The sequence below is a fragment of the Aquila chrysaetos genome, chromosome 5 (assembly GCF_900496995.4).
Source record: "Aquila chrysaetos chrysaetos chromosome 5, bAquChr1.4, whole genome shotgun sequence".
Classification (NCBI taxonomy): Eukaryota; Metazoa; Chordata; class Aves; order Accipitriformes; family Accipitridae; genus Aquila; species Aquila chrysaetos.
The window spans coordinates 34475992-34493993 of NC_044008.1; the positions used below are offsets into that span (position 1 = coordinate 34475992).

General features: G+C 40.1%; 1 protein-coding gene across 3 annotated transcripts; it reads right to left on the bottom strand.

The window, feature by feature from the left end:
- Positions 1–860: 860 nt before the first annotated feature.
- SLC38A2 (solute carrier family 38 member 2) lies at positions 861–17650 on the bottom strand. Of its 3 annotated transcripts, XM_030014890.2 has the most exons (16): positions 17341–17644; positions 16528–16724; positions 16169–16250; positions 15929–16044; positions 12730–12803; positions 12540–12632; positions 12262–12343; positions 9070–9152; positions 7988–8046; positions 7709–7858; positions 6842–6921; positions 6639–6739; positions 6136–6260; positions 5235–5379; positions 5020–5117; positions 861–4250 (listed from the first exon to the last, which is right to left on the bottom strand). In XM_030014890.2, the coding sequence occupies exons 2-16, from the start codon at positions 16644–16646 to the stop codon at positions 4152–4154; spliced, it is 1506 nt and encodes a 501-aa protein (XP_029870750.1). In that variant the 5' UTR covers positions 16647–16724; positions 17341–17644; the 3' UTR covers positions 861–4151. The 3 variants fall into 3 exon arrangements, with proteins under 3 accessions (XP_029870750.1, XP_029870749.1, XP_029870748.1); XM_030014889.2 differs by having other exon boundaries at positions 5020–5379; positions 16528–16728; positions 17343–17650; XM_030014888.2 differs by having other exon boundaries at positions 5020–5379; positions 17341–17649.
- Positions 17651–18002: the final 352 nt, after the last annotated feature.

Sequence of the window (18002 nt, forward strand, 5' to 3'; positions counted from 1 at the left end):
CTGAATAATCATTTGTGTTTCGCAAAGATGATGTTAAAATGAGAACCAGAGAGAAATGGGGACATTCATCCCTCATCAGGATGGGCTTTGGACTTTGAGCAAATACATCAACACAGTGAACACACAGAAAATGTGATTTAAAAAAAAAAAAAAAAGAATAGCTGCTCAGTGGGGGTTCCAGTGAAAAATACTATGCGATCGTGTAATTAAAGCAACCTTGAGGCATTTCCTAATTTCAGGGTACTTAACTATGCCTCTTTAATATTCCTCTCATATAGTGTTTTGTTGTATACATCACACACAGAGTTACACCTCCACTGTCTCTCACACCCAATTCTTAGTATTTGGGAAAGACACAGATTCTTATGAATCGATACAGATTTCTGGAGCACAATGAACAGATATGCTGCACTTGGTTTGTACTCAATTGCTAAAATACAGGTGAAACAGACACACCAGTTTTGAAAATTTTTAAGAAGCAGTTATTCTTCTCCTGGAGATTCAGTTGCAGGAAAATGGCACAGGATTTTGGCAAGACTCACTCATTTATTACACTTACACAAGATCTAACACATTGAGTCTTGTCTCCAGGTACACCCGTACTGCAAAAAATGACATAATACAGGTTCCTCACAGAATTTAATCTTTCATTTTCTTTAGTGTCCAGACTTGTTCTGTTTACTCTTGTAGTGTCATAAATTGTGGACTTAGTCGTATGCTATTTTTCCTTTTTTTCCTCCCCTTCCTGAAAAGTGCTCATAAGTAAGTTAAACATGCATGAAATTAAAGATACACTTTTAATATTGTCTTTAAAGAAAACCCTTCAAATGCCTCCTCCCAAAAAACCACCACAACATTGCTTAGGATTATCTATTTATTTATTTCAGTTAAAACATACAATGTTTCATTGAAACTGTGTTGCACTCCCTGCCAACAACTGGAGCTAGAGTGTTGGCCTCTAACCATACAGTGGATATTTACATATGTACACAGATGTACCGTAGGATGCCTGAATTTGGTGGCCTAACAAATAAGTTAGACCGTAAAAGTTGTTAAGTTGCTGCATTCAGGAAATCGTAACATCCATGGTAAATTTGAGGAAAGGTATACATGAACCTGAACGATGCTTTTTATGGACCCAAGTGACTCCTGTGTTTACTGCAACATATACATTTGTAATAAATACAATCTTAGTGTTTTCTTACACATCTTAGGTGTGACACATTTCTTCCATTCTTGTAAGCATTATCTTTTGTTGTAAAAGAATCTTTCCTTTGACGGTTGTTAATACAGATGTACAACATGGACAACTCCTTGAAATGATGTAACAATCAGTAATGAGAGAGGAATATATACATAAGTCCCGGTTTCCAAACCTACATTATATACATTATACTTACAGTATATACACACATACAATTTATGTACATAGACTATCATAAATATTGAAAAATAGGTTTAGTTTTAATGGATTAATGTTTTATAAATAACATGTTACATTTATGACTGAAATATCATGGAAGACAGTAATGTCTAACTGAGGCGACAAAACAGTGGTTTAATACTGAAGCTGCTCTTTTGGGTGGTTTGTCATGTAGGTAACTTTAAGCAGACAGGTTTTTAAAAAAAACCAATCCATAATTAAATAAATCGTATGTTGGAAATCAACCCAGCCAAGTGGAACTCAACTGTTGCAGGTGGAGAGCCAGTCACCAAATAATGTAACACATAATGTAAAATCTGGAAGCTGCTACATTCAGAGAATTAAGTGACATGTATGATACATTATGAGGTGTCATCACAAAAACCTTCCTCCTCTCTGGCTGCTGAGAAGGACTGTGTAGTCACTTCTCATCTACACCTCCTTCCACTTCTACTTACTGAGACAAAGGAGGCTATTTCTCACTTTCTTTCTTTCTTTTTAAATGCTGGCAAGGGAAGCGCTTCATCCCTTATGTGCTACAAGTGGCTCAAAGGTAGACAACATTTTAATCCTCTTCCACCTTTCTACGTTTGTGGAGAGGAAGAGGAAAAGCTGCCAAAGTACTGAGGAGGCACACGCTCAGCACTTCTGTGGAGATCAGGTAACATGGGGTAGTTAGCCATGGATGTACAGTACCTGAGGCAGAGAAGTACCTAAGGAGCGTTCGTCAGTGCTGACTCCAGGATCGTTAATTGCCAGTTGAGTACCACCGAACTAATAATACAAACAACAAAAGAGGAATCTAACTTCTCATTACAGTTTTACACTACAGACTTAGTGACCAGTACTTACAGTCATGCAGAAGTATCGATACAAAATACCTGCAATATTTTTCATAGATTTTAAATGGCTGGGCAGAGACTGACATTATCTGCCAAACAGTGACTATCCTTTAGATTTGTTCCTGATTAATTCTACAAGAGCAAAAAAGTCTCAGGCACTGTTTAATCAATGGATTACAGGCCCTTACTTGTTCCCTCTGACACAATGACCGAGTGGAACTTTGTAAATCAGATTTTTAAAGCGTCATGTCAGATGAAGACAGTTGACCACATTGCCATGATTATTTCATTAATAATCTCTGTCTAGGCTTTTGTACCCAATAATTGGGGTGTTTGAGAACCTCTTATAAGCCAAGTACGCTGTTATACAAGTGTTATTTCTCTTCAACCTGGGATAAGAATGAAAGAGTAAACATGCACTAGAAACAAAACAGCTAATCACAACCATACAGCACCTGTTTCATAGCTAGCTAGCTAGGGCTCGTAAGAAACTTACCTATTTCTGAAGCAAACAAGTATGAGATGACTATCCAGCCTATGAGGTTATCTTTAATACTACTATACAGTATAAATTGGAAGAGGAATCCCAGTTGCGTATGCGAAGAGAGTTTGTACCAAGCATGAAATACTGGTGCAGTTATTTTGTGGATTTGACTCAGAAACAGAATAGTCAAGTAATTCAAAATCCAATAACGGATGAATAATTTGAGAAATACTGTACAGTTTTCGAATATTATACAACTAGTAAACTACATTAGGACCTTTTTGTTTTCCTACAGCCTGTTTCAAGATAGATTGGACAGAAAAAAAGACCCCAACAAACATTGCTACAACTGACAATGGACCTTATTAATAAAGAGAACTGCAGGAGGGAGTTTTATATTAATGGCCTCATATGCTCCCGTGCCATTCAGTTTATATCTACAACAGGAAAAAACACAAAAAGCAAAAACCCCCAAACCCTGTTTTACTCAATTGCACTATTGAGTACCTCAAGAAGGGAAATGTCAACGCCATCTTTACGATTTCTATATTAACTACATTTTTCTCAAACGTACCCGTTCTAAAGGGTGTGTTTTTTTTAAAGCTTGAAATTTTGGGTTTCCACACCATTTTTGGGAACTAAGGTAACTGTAGTTACTTAAGTAAGCTGACAACTGATTTTCAGGATTATTTTCACTCTACTTAGAACTAAGTGAATTTCATGGGAAGCATTTGTAATTAAGAGAATTTTTAATTGAATTGGTTCATTTTCTGTTTTGGTCATTAGAAGTATTTTTTAAAATAAAATTTCTTCTAATTATGCCTCTACTGAAAGGCAAACTAGATTTAATTTAGGACACCGATTAAATATTTTTTTTGAGCTCTTCTACATTATTCTTTTATTCTTTTTAGAAAAACGTTTCTTAAAGTCAAAATAGTGCTTTTGAGGTCCATAAGAATTTTTGGTACAAAAAATAATAGTGTTTCTCTCTCTCTCTCTCTCTCATTGGTTATTTAAACACTTTGCTGTAAATTAAAGAGTTATTTCTCACATCAAATGGTTCCATTAGGCACATTCAAGTAAAATAACAAAATATCCAAGTAACAATGATGAAAGCCAAACATGGCTTGATAAAAGTCTACAGAGAGTTCTGTCCATTCTCTGGAATGGAATAAAGTTGTCACTTCCTTCAGCCAGACACTCAGGTGGTTTGATGTTAATATCCGCTTCCATCATGCAGAATAGTTTCTTAAAGACAGAGTTCAGGTATTCTACAATCAGAAGAACCATCAGCAAAGAATCTGCATTTTAAAGGGAGCTGAATAGCTTATTTTCGTTCTCAGTAGGTATCTGAGTGAACACTGGCATTTGAAGTGGAGTATTAGGGATTAAACCAGGACAGTTAATGGCCATCAGATGCAACATTCTGGGTCCAGTCTAGAATAATCAGTGTCATACACCCAGTCATCACAAGTATACCGCTTAGAAAGAAGAACGCAGCCTGAAAAAAGAAAACATAAAAGAAGTATTTCAGATTCTGCTATTACAGCTATAGTCATGCCCACTTATGGCACAAATGCCATTGCTTATGGAGGACAAAGGAAAAGAGACAAGAGATCACAGTAAACAGTAAGGAGCTGGGCATCTTTCTCATACCTGGGGTCCCTTTTCAAATAAAAAAGTACATTTATTTTCAGTATAGCAGACTTCATCTCACCTAACCTCCCTCACCTGAGGGAAGTTAATGTAGCTGCTGATACCAGTCAGGCTCTGCCACTGTGCTGACTTGATTCTGACTCAGTATGTCTAAGATTTGATTCAGGGTCAGTACGTCTAAGATCAGTAAGACCACCAACATCAGTCGGGATGTCCCAAATGATCGGTGGAGGTCAGCTTTTATGGGGTAAATTACGTAAGTAGGTCTTGAAAGAAAATTTAAAGGAGAACGACAAGATGTTTTTAGTATAGCTCTAAAGGGTAATCTGTTGAAATCTGGTTCTTATCAGCAACAGAATGACCCAACTATTGTTGAGATTGGGGGTTGGGGGTGGTGAGAGAAGTCACCGGAGTGAACTGAGCCTTGTGATGGTTATCTCCTCAGTTTTGAGTACCTATGCAACTCCCACATGTTGACTAAGGCAACATTAAATGCTGGTTCACTGACTACCTTCCCCAGGAGTTCGGAATTCCTAAATTGTGAAGAAGGAAACTAAAGTTCTTGCTCTGAATTAGTAAGCAAGCGTAACTATTACATATCTGTCTATACATACCCCAATCTTTTGCACTGACTTCATTGGTTCCTTCTTGACTAATTTTATATAGAAGGCAGAAGGAAGTATAAAGATCAGCATGGCAGCCGCAGATGCACCTGTATTGAAAAAGCATAGAAATAAATATTCATAAACAGGTAAACATAATTTAATCAGATCAGAACTGCATTTTCTGAGATTTGAAAGACTACTTGAACTGACGTGAAAATGCTTACCAATGAAGCCAAAGATGTCTCGAATAGTAGGGACAAAGATAACAAGCACATTGGTAAATGCCAGAAGAGCAACTGTAATGGAACAGTGACGCCACCATCTAAACTCCTTCCCTGCCCACAACAGCTGGGTAATGGAACTGCGGATCTTTTGAAGAGTGGGAGAAAAAAAAAACCAAAACCAAAAAGACAGTTTAGTCTTCATTATGGAAGTCAGTGACGGTCACCTGAATCAGACCTTCCTTCTGAAAGTATTTTAACTTAATTTTCCTGAACACTTCAGATTTTAATAGAAGTTGAAGACAGGCATGAAAGTAGTTTGGTTTGGTGGTTTGTTTTTTTTTTTTTAATATTTACTTCCTGCACTTGAGAGGCAGCTCTGTGTTTCTGGTTTGTTTCTCTTTTCAGTGATTTAGATTCTCAAAGCACAGCCAGTAATGGAGAAAAAACAAGGAAAAACATCTGTCCTGAAGAAAAATAAATCCCAGGGGTTTCTGTAACATCTAAGGATGTTGCTCAACAACATACACCTAAATGGCCAGAATTCGTGTTCACAATGTACTTACAAAAACACACTGAGTTTTGTAAGCTTATAATACAATAGTGCAAGTACTTGTATAAAGGGGCAATCTGTTCCACCTCCCCAGTTAAACCATACCAGCAAAACAATATAAATGAATGTATTTGTATCTACTGCTTTATAAATGTTGCCTATTTATTTAATTTATTTGAATTCACAGTATAGAGATATTTCATCAAGCTTATTAGAACAAACATCCTTTTTTGGTTAAGAGAAAAATTATATAAACTAATAAAGGGGAGTTGCCAAATCAGTAAATGACTGCAGCAGGACAGGTGATGAAAATAAAAAATGGTAGTAAGATTAAAAAAATAAATTACTTACTGGGAAAATAACTACAGGTACAGTAAGGGTTACAGCCATAAGTACAGCGAGACGCACAATAAGAAGAAGAACATCAGCACCCAGATAAGCAGAGTAGGTATGAAGCAGTTCTGGTTCGACCCTTCCTATAAAGAAAACAGTATTTTAATTAGATGTAGTTGACATACTTCTCAAACAACCACTTCTGCTCTAAATCCTTAGCGAATTTTACTGTTATAGCAATATGAATTGAAAGCCTCAACAGCTCCTGTAAGCACATCTACACAGGGGTAACTTGAAGGCACTGAATCTGTTTTAATCCAGTTTTAATCCTGTGCCTTGGGCCTAATTCTACTACTGATCTCCTTTTGGGTGTGCACTTATAAAAGCATTAACAAAACCCCCAGCAAACAGTGTATATTTAGAACCCATAGTAAATGCTTGCTTGCTCTATCTTAAAAGTAATAGCGTGAATTTTGCAGAACATAATTCATTTAAAAGAAAGCAGAGAAGGCAATATTTACCATAAAATGTCAGGTATCCAAAGAGAGCAGCCAATAAATACATGAGGAACATGGCAAAAAAAGATACATATGACACATTCATCATTCTTTTACGGCTTCGGCTGTAAGAAAGAGAAAAAGAAACATTTTTAGCAATGAGAACCTACTGTTTTATACTACTTCTGTTTCTTTAGTGAAATTACAGACGCACATCTAACATTTACCTCTTCAGTTCTTCATAGATAGGAAGAATTGCAGGATGGCAGACAAAAGAAAATGTTAAGATTGGGACAGCATAGACGGTCTGAAAAACAAAAGTATCTTTCTTAAGTATCTCAACAGACATTAGAAATTTAGTTTTAAAAAACTCATCAGTAGATCTTTTGAGTTTTGACTTAGCTATCAGTTTACTTTTTGATAAAGACTAGCTATTCTTTACAACTGAAACTTTGGCAAAAATTAAAACAAGATCGTATTTTCTTAAACCCAGTCCCTGAGGTACCAGATACTGTCAAATCCCACTGAAGTCCTTGCTGAGCTGAATGTATTTCCATTCAGAATTATGTTCTGCATCTCATAGGCTTAAAGCCATTATAGCCTGATCTTGGTATTGGCTGTTACACATACTTCTTCCCCACGAGCGGGCATTCACCACTGTAATTGGGAGCATTCATGAGAGCGAAGACTTTGTGATGGGGAACTTAATGTCTATGCCAAACCCTAGCATACACTTCCCATTCATGTGCTTTTACTATTTCCTTCATCTTCTTCTGCAATCTACTTTTTAAAATGCTTTACTAACTTACTTGAGAAAGCTTGAGAAATGCTGTGCTGAAGAATGAGAGATGCGTTTATTGCCACTCATCTCAGGCAGGCACCTCAAGCTCCTCTAATTTCTGTGTATTCGGAGTGTGGAAACACGCAGTCTACAGGAGGTAAACAGTGCCTAACTCTCCTAGAACAGAAAGTCTTAGCACATCCCAAGTTTACAACTGGGCAATTACTTGAAGGAAAAATGACCTAATTTATCTGCTACGTACTTAGTCTCTCTTAGTTATTTTCAACAGCAAGTCTGATTTTCAGTCAGTTACCTGTGAATTGAAGATGAAATATTTTGGCTTGCACACATCATCACTTGTTATGTTTTCTTTTACCAAAGATGCCAGTGTCACATTTATTAATGTTGCGTTCATGATGTCACTGTCCATAGGACAAGGAATCTGAAACATCTTCCAAATTACCTAGAAATAAAGCCGTGTATTTATTGTTACTTTGACTAATGCAATATGCAAAACTTTTCAGAAACTGTGTTTAATTTCACTTTGAAATGCAGTTTTACAAGCACTGGAAATCTACAAGATTATACTTACAACAATCAGAAAGAAGACCATGCAAAGTAAGGAAAAGCCACTGGTATAGCCCAAATATCCTGTGTTCAAGAAAGACAAAAAAATCTAAGGTACAATAAACAGAAACACCATTCAAGTCATAACATTATGATAAAATATGTGCTGTCAGTGATCTCTTTGGATTGCCATTTTCTTAGTGTTACATAGAACAAGTAAATTATTCATTGACTTTCCGCTAATCTCAACCCAGATCTGAAAGTTCTTAAACACATATTAGGGTCTGTACAGTGAGTCTGTAACATTAAATTTTATAACTTACAAAAAAACCCAACCCACAACAAAAACCACCCACCAACAATTATGCGAATTGCTTATTATATACTAAGAACGACTCTAGGATTAATTCTAATAGAATGCACTATGAGATAACAAAGCCTTTTCCTTCTGTTTTTATTGATTCACTTAATTTGTAGAAAGTAGTAACTTGAGAAAGTAATTCACATTGAGACTCTCAGTTAGTAAGGTTCCACTACAGGATTCTCTGAACAAATAGTGTGCAAACTGAATTATTGACATATATCACTGAATTACAGCCATTTCAGATAAAGCATCTGGTATGAATATTCTGCTATTGCTTGGGATCTAAAATGAAAAAGGTGAATTCTATTTACATTGCAAAGACAATTTAACTGCCCAGGTCCAGCATCCCTATTCTTTTGAGACTGTTATACAATATTATACTACTTCACTACTGACCAAAGTAGGTCAAACTTTGTGATAAGAACACAAACAGAAAGTTACCGTTGAGCCTTGTTCTAAAGCTACCCTATCTATTGTCCTTTCATTTCCCACAAACACATCTGTAACTTAAGATGCTTGGATGTCTGGATCTTTTTCTTGTCCTTTTTAAATTTTTTTTTTAAATTTTTTTTTTTTTTTTTAAGTAGACTGACAGCAATTACCTAAACACTGATTAGTCCCAAGAGACAAGTTTGGAGACAGTTGTTAATTCACATAGTACTTCAAGACTCAAACATTGTATCAACCCATTTCCCCACAATATTTTCAATGCATTTTTATTTTGATTGTACTCCATTGCTTACCTAAATTTTTCAGTAAGGACAGGGGAAGAATGAGGATGACAGACACCAGCAGCACTAAATAGTCGCCGTTAAGATACCATTCTCTGAAGAAAAAAGTTAATATTTGTAAGTAATCAAAGTATTTAAAAATTATGACTTTTGCAGTTTAGCCTTCACTCTTATCTTCTCCTACAACATATGGCTTCTTCAAAAAGTGTAGTACCTGATGTCACAAAGGATTAGCAACTCACTATATGGACCTAAAGCCCTACAACACCTTCTTATCTCACCCCAAACCTGCATTGTGCCTTTCCTTTAGTGTCCTTTTCTAAAATTAATATGCATCTGGAAGTCAGAAGACAGGAAAGTAAATGACTGGTCGGAAAAGAAGTCAACTGGGATCAATCATGGAAAAAATAGTAATTTGCTTAAATGTTGGTTCCCAACTCTCCAGATGTATTAGAATATTGCAGGGCCCCAGCAGGGTGGTGATCCACTTTTAATGGAAATAAAATTCTGTTGGGTGCCCTGCGGGAGTTAAAGAAAAACAGGTGAGGGCTGGAGTTAAGGCAGTAGCTCAAGCCCACTGGCTGAGAAAACTCCAACAAGCACTGGGAGTCTCTTGGAGGCACGTTTAGTCCCTTTCAGTAGGGAATCTATGACAAGAACCTTAGAATTTTTTTTCCTTCAGATCATTTTTTCCATTTCTTCCATAAGAAGCAGCAGCTATTTTTTGACAAAACATTTGGAGTGTTAGAAGATTAACATCTTCCTTTGAAACACAGAAAAACGAAGTTAGCTCTGTGTAAATAAAACGTAATTTCACTGAACTAATAGAAAAACTGACCTTGAGTATTTAATCGTGGCAGGGTAACTGCTTTCTTCATCTGTCCTACAGGATCATCCTATATGCTTTAAGCAATTAAAGTAACACTGAGCATTTATTCACAAATATTAATACTTCATATCCCATTATGGTATCATCTAACAGTATTTATTTTAAAATGGACTGTATACTATTTAGGCAAACAAAGAAAAACTAATGACCTAATTGGAAATTTGTGCATTCACACTCAATTGCTGAATTGCAAGCCTAAATATGGTAGTGGAAATATGAAATAGCTTTAACAGACTTGCTCTGGATTTATTTAGTAAATGCAAAAACAATTTGGTCATCTCTTTCCCCAGTTTTATCTGGGATAACTAAATGTAAAAAACGTAGTTCAGAAAGTTCAGATGTGTATGACATTAACGTCATGTACCTTTTGTTGTCTTTTTTTTTTTTTTTTTTTTTAAATGTAGTAGTCTTTGTGGTATATTTAAAAGAAATCACAGCACAGGGTTTCTTTGCATTTGATACAGTCATAAGAACGCGCACCATTATTGTGCATGCCCCACGTGGAGGCCATCAGGACTTTCAGACCAAGGACTTACAAGTTTTTCTGTGCTGAAGAGTAAAGAATGGGATTGCACAGTTTTAAAATACAGCCGAGTATTTTAAAAATTGCTAAATGAATTTTAATAATGGAGCTAGTATTTGTAATATTGTCTCAGAATTCCAGAATATCTTCTACAGTAAGCATTATTTTGGGACATTTAAACAGGTAAGTGCTTACATTTTAGACACCAGGCTGCCAGAGTGGAATCCATGCCAATGGTAGCCACCCAGACTCCCCTAAGCAACGCATGGAGAGAGTCAGTTAAACGGGGTCCACAATTGCCGGAGCACCGAGAAAAGATTTACTTTAAATCAGTGTACAGCTACCTAGTACCAGCCAACAAGAAAACACTTAAGATACAAATCTCAATTTCTTAATTTTGTCTGCTAGATTTGCAGAGCAGCAGCTGAATCCAGTGAGATTCACATCCTTTAACTTTCCCTCTTGAACTGCAGCCAATTTTGAATTCTTTTCTGAAGATGGGACAGTGAAAAATACTTGCCTCCAAGCCCCCTCATAAGTCCCTGGAGCAGCCAGTACTTTCTTAAGAAGTAGAAAATAGGGACTTGAATTCAGCCGAAGGAGGGAAATGAACCTTCCCAGCAAAGAATTTGTAAACATTACCACTAGTAAGTAAATGGGGTGGGTACATTCTTCGAGTACATAAAAAAAAAAAAAAAAAAAAGAGAGGAAAAAAAAAAAAAAGATGGCTAGCACTGTTGTCATGACAATATCTATCAGCAAGCTGTATGAACACCACCACATGGCTTGAACCCCTTAGGGAACACAGGCAGAAAAATGCCTACCTTCTGAACTCAGGCTTAGGTGCAAGTTGGAGTCTTGAGCTGCTCAGCCCTCTCAAGACTGGGACACTTCAGGACAAGGCACAGAAGTACAACTCTGAAGAGTGAGATTTATAGCACTTAACTCTATCCATCTGAAGTCAGGCATCTTGTTTTAGATAGCTGTTTTTACACACCCTCTCAATATAGAGTGATATGATAAATTGTTCTTTGGAGATGCCCAAAACAGGTGTCTAAGCCAGGTGCACTGAACTGACCACTACGGGGGACCACCTTTCTCCACTGATTTATACAAAGACCAGAGTAATGATAAGCTCAAAATCTAACTTTCAGACGGTATGGTTAGATAAAATGAACCCTACCCAAGGCACCCACTTTTAAAGCCAAGCAGGAAAGCCACTATGGAGTCAAGATGTCTCCAGGGCTAAATGGCAATGTGCCCACCATTTTAGTCTTGGGCATATAAACTCTGTCTTATCTCAATGTTTAGTCCCCGTGTCTTTTTGAGAACCATTCCTTAAGACATTCATTACATAACTGCACCTTAGTCTTATATTTAATCACTTCCCACAATATTAACACTAGAAAACCAAAATATTCAGTCCAAACCAGTTGGAATGCAGTAAGGAAAAAAAAAAAAAAAAAACGAAAACCAAACCAACCATAACCACATTTACCTTTCCTTATCGAGAGTATGTACTGACTGGTACATACATTAACACTTACCTGATGTTCTTTAGAGAACTGCTTTCTGTAATATGATGCGATACCTGTATTTTTCTACCCTTTTTCCAGGACAGGCTGGATCTAAATGAAGTGGAGCACTCAGGGGAAGGGCAAACTTACTGTATCTCTGTCTGAGTAAGAAGCTACCCTATGGTGTACCGAACGTGGTCTTCATATAAAAATATATACAGTCTCCGTATTTGTTTCTCCTAATAGTTTCTCTGATGAGGAGTTCTAACACCTACCCTGTGGTCTCTTCGATGTTCATAAATGTCTTGATGACCAATGGTAACTCATATTTCACTATGAAGAGGTAGCTTGACATAGCTGTAGGTGAATAACATCATAGATCATTACAAATATAGAATATGCCACAAGATGCAAGAATCACATAACATGTTTCATAACTTCACTTGAACACAAGCAGTTAATGAACACATGTTGTGTGAAAAAAAAAGTCTCCAAGAATAAGTAGGGAACAATTACTATTGACAGCGCAGACATTTTAAGATCTTGTCCTCACCTCCAATGTTCTGCATTGTAATTGATCCAGACGCAGCAAGTTTTCCAGCCATACCGAATGCCTTCATTCCTAACTGTTCATACAATAAAGATCCTAAAAAAACCCAAAAGAATCCATTGGAAGGGTGTGTTTCACAAAGATACCATATGAAACAAATACCATATATTTGTAAAACAGTAATTTGCCATACCTCCTTCATTGGCAGTCTTCAAAAGCAGATGCACTGAATACAAAGAAAATATTGAGACAAACAGCAGGAGTATCCTGGGGGGGGGAAAAACATGCAAATTTTTAATAGCCATAAATGACTTATTGTAACCTTATTAAATAAAGGCAGATCAAACGTAAAAATTAATCATACTAAAATATTATCTGGGAAAACCCTGTAGATTCTAAGGCCAGCTAAAAGCATTCTGAAAACCCAATTAATGCCTAGTTTAGAAAGGATTTTATACTAAAATGCATTTCAGAGGCACAGAGAGAAATTCTAGTGTAGGGTTAAACAACGCTTATATTCACTGGAAAGTGGTGTAAGCACCGACAAGTGTCAGTCCATTATAACTGGCTACATTTGATATGAATAGCTTAACAAAGTATCAATAGGAATGGTTTTGTATCCTTGCAAGAAACTGTATTTCTCCTGTCTTCCTATCCTTGCTCAACAGTGTGTCATGCCTCTATTGAACATCCAGTTGTGACTAACTGTAGCTAAAGTGAAGATTATCTCTTGGTCTTAAACAAATCAGCTTTTCAGCTTAAACCTGTGTCATGTCTTTTTTTATGTGAAGACGAAACCGCAAAAGCCTTAAAAAAAAGACTGAAAATTCAGATGTATTGAGAGCTGTGTCTTCAAATGGAAATACATATTTATTGTCATTAAAAAAAAAAAGACAACTTTCTTTGTTCAAAAGTTACTCTTCATGTGTGCTTACATGGGAATCACTAGTGGCTTGTTTATCTTCCCCACTGGTTTTACACGCAATATATATTATTTCCAGAAGCACATTTGCAACATCTAAAATTCGGATCTCTCAACTGCAATTCTCTCCCACAACAAATGCACTTCCTGGAGTGGCACGCTAGGGGGGACTTCTCAGACTGCTGAAGAACACAGTGGAAAATTACAGTACATTAAAAAAAAAAAATCCCTGTCCTTTCTTATACCCATACAAGCATTCTGCTTTACAGGAAAGCTAAGAATCAGCACATCTGCTCAAAAATGGCAAGCTCCATTTAGAGTTCCCAGAGCACTCTTTACAGTTCCTTTTGTGCCATTTTTAACGTTGGCGAAATTGGTAAACACAGCACAAAGAACTGGAAACAAGAACATCTGAGAAAAGCTTTGCAGATCCGTACAAGGAATGCGGGAAACTTGTGTTATGGTGCCAATTCGACACCAACACATGCACACAAATAGACCTCTGTATTTCTGACAGGTAGAGAGGGATTAACCAGGATTTAATTCAGCCATCAACTTAGAAACAGCACAGCGAGATGTGCAAGGGTTCCATTTCATTAAAACAGCACAGATCCTGGACCCCTCAGTCCTAACCTTGAATGGCTGCCTACAGTGTTGACAAGATCAGTCAGCAAACTCATCTCGAAGCTCAGTTTCTGGCTTCCAGACCGTATCATTCATTTATTTAGTGCTGACACAAGTGACAAGTCACAGCACTGACACAAGTGACTCCACACAGTCTTTGAAGAATTTAGTGCCTTAATCGACTGCATCTGGAACCTAGTTATTAAAGCATGTCTGTAATGCCCTCAGTGTCATCATAAATCCTCAGTATCATCAGCGATTGACTGCTTTCCTGCCTTGGAACTATACAAACTACACTAAGTTTCGAAAGGTAGCAAGCCAGTTTATCTTTGAATCAGTATGAAGGCAAATAGATCTGAATGCAGTATCTGGAAATGAAAGGTGACTAAATAATCTCAGCACCCAATTGTTAAATTGACAGTTTTGAACATTTTTTTCTTCAGAAAAAAAGGACCCCCATTATATGCAAATCTGTTCAAATACCTAACCTTAAATTCCTTTTTTCCCTCTCCTCGGAGACATTCTAATGTGCATGATGCTGATTATCTTATGTGTGCTGCAGAACATCTTTAGAGCATGAGTGGTGTGTAGAGAGATGAAGTATCTCTCTCTCTTCCGAATTCATGCTGCTAAGTTGTTCATTCAGTTTAGCATCATCTAAGTGAGTGAAAGTCTTAACAAAAAATTAACAAATCACCATATATTTTAAATAGAATCCTTTAGATCAAAACTTTACACATTGGTAGTTTCCTCAGGAAACGAACAGCACCTTGATATACTGTCAAGTGTCTGGAAGTAAATCTGACCTACAACCTTCTGGCTATCTGGCAACAGAGCAAGGCAAATTTTGAACTAAACGTTACTCTTCACTTGCTCTTGAACATTCAGCATGTTTATCCATTTCCAGGATAAAAATGCAAAGTTCCTTTAAACACAACCATGGGTTCCCATTTGCACTCAGTCACTGATACTACGCGTCGTGTGAGCTGAACTGCCTCCAATATGTGAAAAATGTATTTCCCAAGACACTTAGGAGCACCGTACACAATTGTTTCCTCACGCCATTTCCAATTACATTAGTGGAGTCTTGTCTTATACCTGAAAGCTTTTGCCAATATGGACATATTGATGAAGATATGCTGGTTATTCCACATCCCTCCCTTGCAGGGAGACACCGATTTTTATAGGTGTAGCTGAAACCGGCTCCCTGAATTGAGTAAAAGCATAGCAATAAAAATTATTTCTTTCTTGGTGTAAGTACATCGCACCTCTATAGGCACAACTATGTCAGCTGAGGAGAAGGAGACTGCGTCCCTGATCGTTAGGACTGGGCCACAGAAGTTTTTAAGAGTAGACATGGCCAGACTTGCAAGAGACAAATAAACCAATCCCCTTCTGCCTATGTTTTTCTTCTAACTCTCTAGAGCCTGATCCCGTAACTTTTTGTGCAATTAGGACTTCCACTAATTGAAAAGTTTCTCTTGTCATTCTCTGAAGGAAAAAGCTAATACAGAGTTCAGTCTGTTCAGTAGCACCTCTCTCTTCCCCTTGGAAAATGGGAAGTCTATCAGTTATCCATGGAGAAACTGCAGCTAAGTAGAGGAAAATTCACCGTAAAATGTTTTGCGGGTTGCAGCACTTGCAATGAATCTGTTTAATGTTTGCAAGTCCTTCTGACTGTATCACAACCTCTTAATTCAAAACAAGCCGTGAATCCCAAAATGCAATTCTGCACCTACGGCAATGACTACGTATTTTGTAAAGGTCATGTTCTTACATCAAGTATTTTTCCATTATTAATTACAGAGCAGAAAGGTTGTTTTTTGATGAACCAAAAGATACTTACACAAAAAGAGCAATTCCAGTGTTAGCCATGGCATAAGAAAGACCAAGGATGCCACTACCCACAATAGCATTGCTCAGATTAAATACTGACATTCCAAAGGAAGTAGTACCCGGATGCTGAGAAAAGGGAGATAGGTAATAATTAATAGAAAGTTATTACTTATTTCACAATTAAAGCAAACATAAATTTGGCATTTTTTTTTTCTTTTTGGTTTTTGAAAGGTCATTGCTATGTACTTACATACTGAGTCTCATATTTCTTCTTTCCAAGATTGGAGTCGAGCAAGAAATTTTGGTTTTCTGGATCGATATCCGCATAGTGGCTGGAAAAAAATATCGCGTCATTAGCGACCATCGCGGGCGACTCGCCTATTCGCTTCCGACGGGAAACGAACGACAAAAAAACCACCCGAGTGCCCCCCAGAAGAAGAACACCGCACCCCCGCCACCCTCCCCGGCGCACAAAGCGCGGCGCGTGCTGACGCCCGCAGTCACCTCCGCGCTTCTCTCCGACGCCCGCCAGCACCGGACCCGAGGCGGCGGCGTTGGCGTTTTTGACGCCCCCCTCCCCCCACCCGCACCCCGCCATCTCCGCCTCACCTCTTCATGGCAGCCGGCTTGGTGGGGTAGGGGTAGCTGAAGTCGTTGCTGTTGGAGCTGTAGCTGCTGCTGTCCTCGTCGGGGGAGATGTTGAACTTGCCCATCTCGGCGCTGCTCATGGTGACGAGGAGGAGGAGGAGGAAGCCGGGCGCTCGGCGGACCCGCTCTTTTGTCCTTGGCGGCGGGGCTGGCCGCGCCTGCGGAGGTGGGAGGCGACGTCAGTTGCCGCAGCGGGCGCCGCGGCCCGTCACGTGGCCCGCCCGCGGGGCTCGGCGGCCCCCGCCCGAGTGGAAAAGTACCAGGCGCGGCGGGGCGGGGGGCGCGCGGGCGGACAAAGGTGAGACCCCGCGGCCGGGGGGGGGGGAAACGGGAACAACGGCGCGGGGCGACGGTACCTGCAGCGGCGGCCACCGGGCCGAGGTAACGGCACCGCCACGCCGCACTCCACCCCCCCGACGCCGACCGCGGGGACTGATGCAACACCGATGGGCGATTGTCACATTGGCCGCCTCTCTGTTTACCTTGCCCCCCCCCCCCCCGCCCCCTTCTCCCAATCCCGCCGGTGACATCCCGGCGGCGTTTCCAATGGAAAAATGGAAATCGCACCGCACACGCTTGGGTTTGGCTTCCCCCCCCCCCCCCCCCCCCCCCCCCTTTTTAGGATGCTGCAGCGCCCGCCGGCAAACCGAGGTGGTGGGGGGGGGGGGGGGAGGGGGGGGGCTGCCGTCAGACAAAGGCGCGGAGGACCAGCCCCGCTGAGCCCGAAAACTCGCCCCGTGGCCGCCGGCGGCCGCGGTAAGAGCCGCGCCGTACCTTCTCCGCGGGAGCCTGCAAGCGAGGTGTCCTCCCGAAGCCTCGGAACGGGGAGATGCTCCTCTCCGCTGCTGCTTCTTGCAAGGGGAATAAAACCCTGAGCTATAAAACGCCGGGGAAAACAACCACCCTAAATAAATAAAGGTAGAAAAAAAAAAAAAACCCAAAACGCAAAACCAACCAACCAACCAACCAAAAATCACTGAAGAAAAGCCAGCGGTGTAAAAGGGAAAGAAAATATCGCCTCGGCGCTGGTCGCTCCCGCTCTGACGGCCCCCTCGGGGCGCCGCCGCTCTTCAGGCAGGAATGCGGGCGCGTCATCGCGGAGGGGCGCGGCGCTCGCCCGCCGCCGCGCCGCCCCCCGCCCTGCCCGGCTGACCCCCTGCCGCCGCCGGGGCGGGAGGAGCCGGGGGGGGTGTCAGTCGGGGTTTCGCTGCCGGTGCTCGTCTGGAGCGCTCCCTGAAGGTGCTGCCGCCCGCCCGCCCGCCCGCCGCAGCATCCGCAGCCTGGACCGCAGCAGCGGGTACAACCCCAGCGAGGCTTCCAGTTCCCGCCTCGTTTGCCAGCCTGCGGCGCGCTACCGGGCTCCCGCTCCGGCGTTTGCCGGTAGCTGGGCGCACGACGGCGTGTGTGTGTGTGTGTTCGTGTGAGGGGCCGGCGAC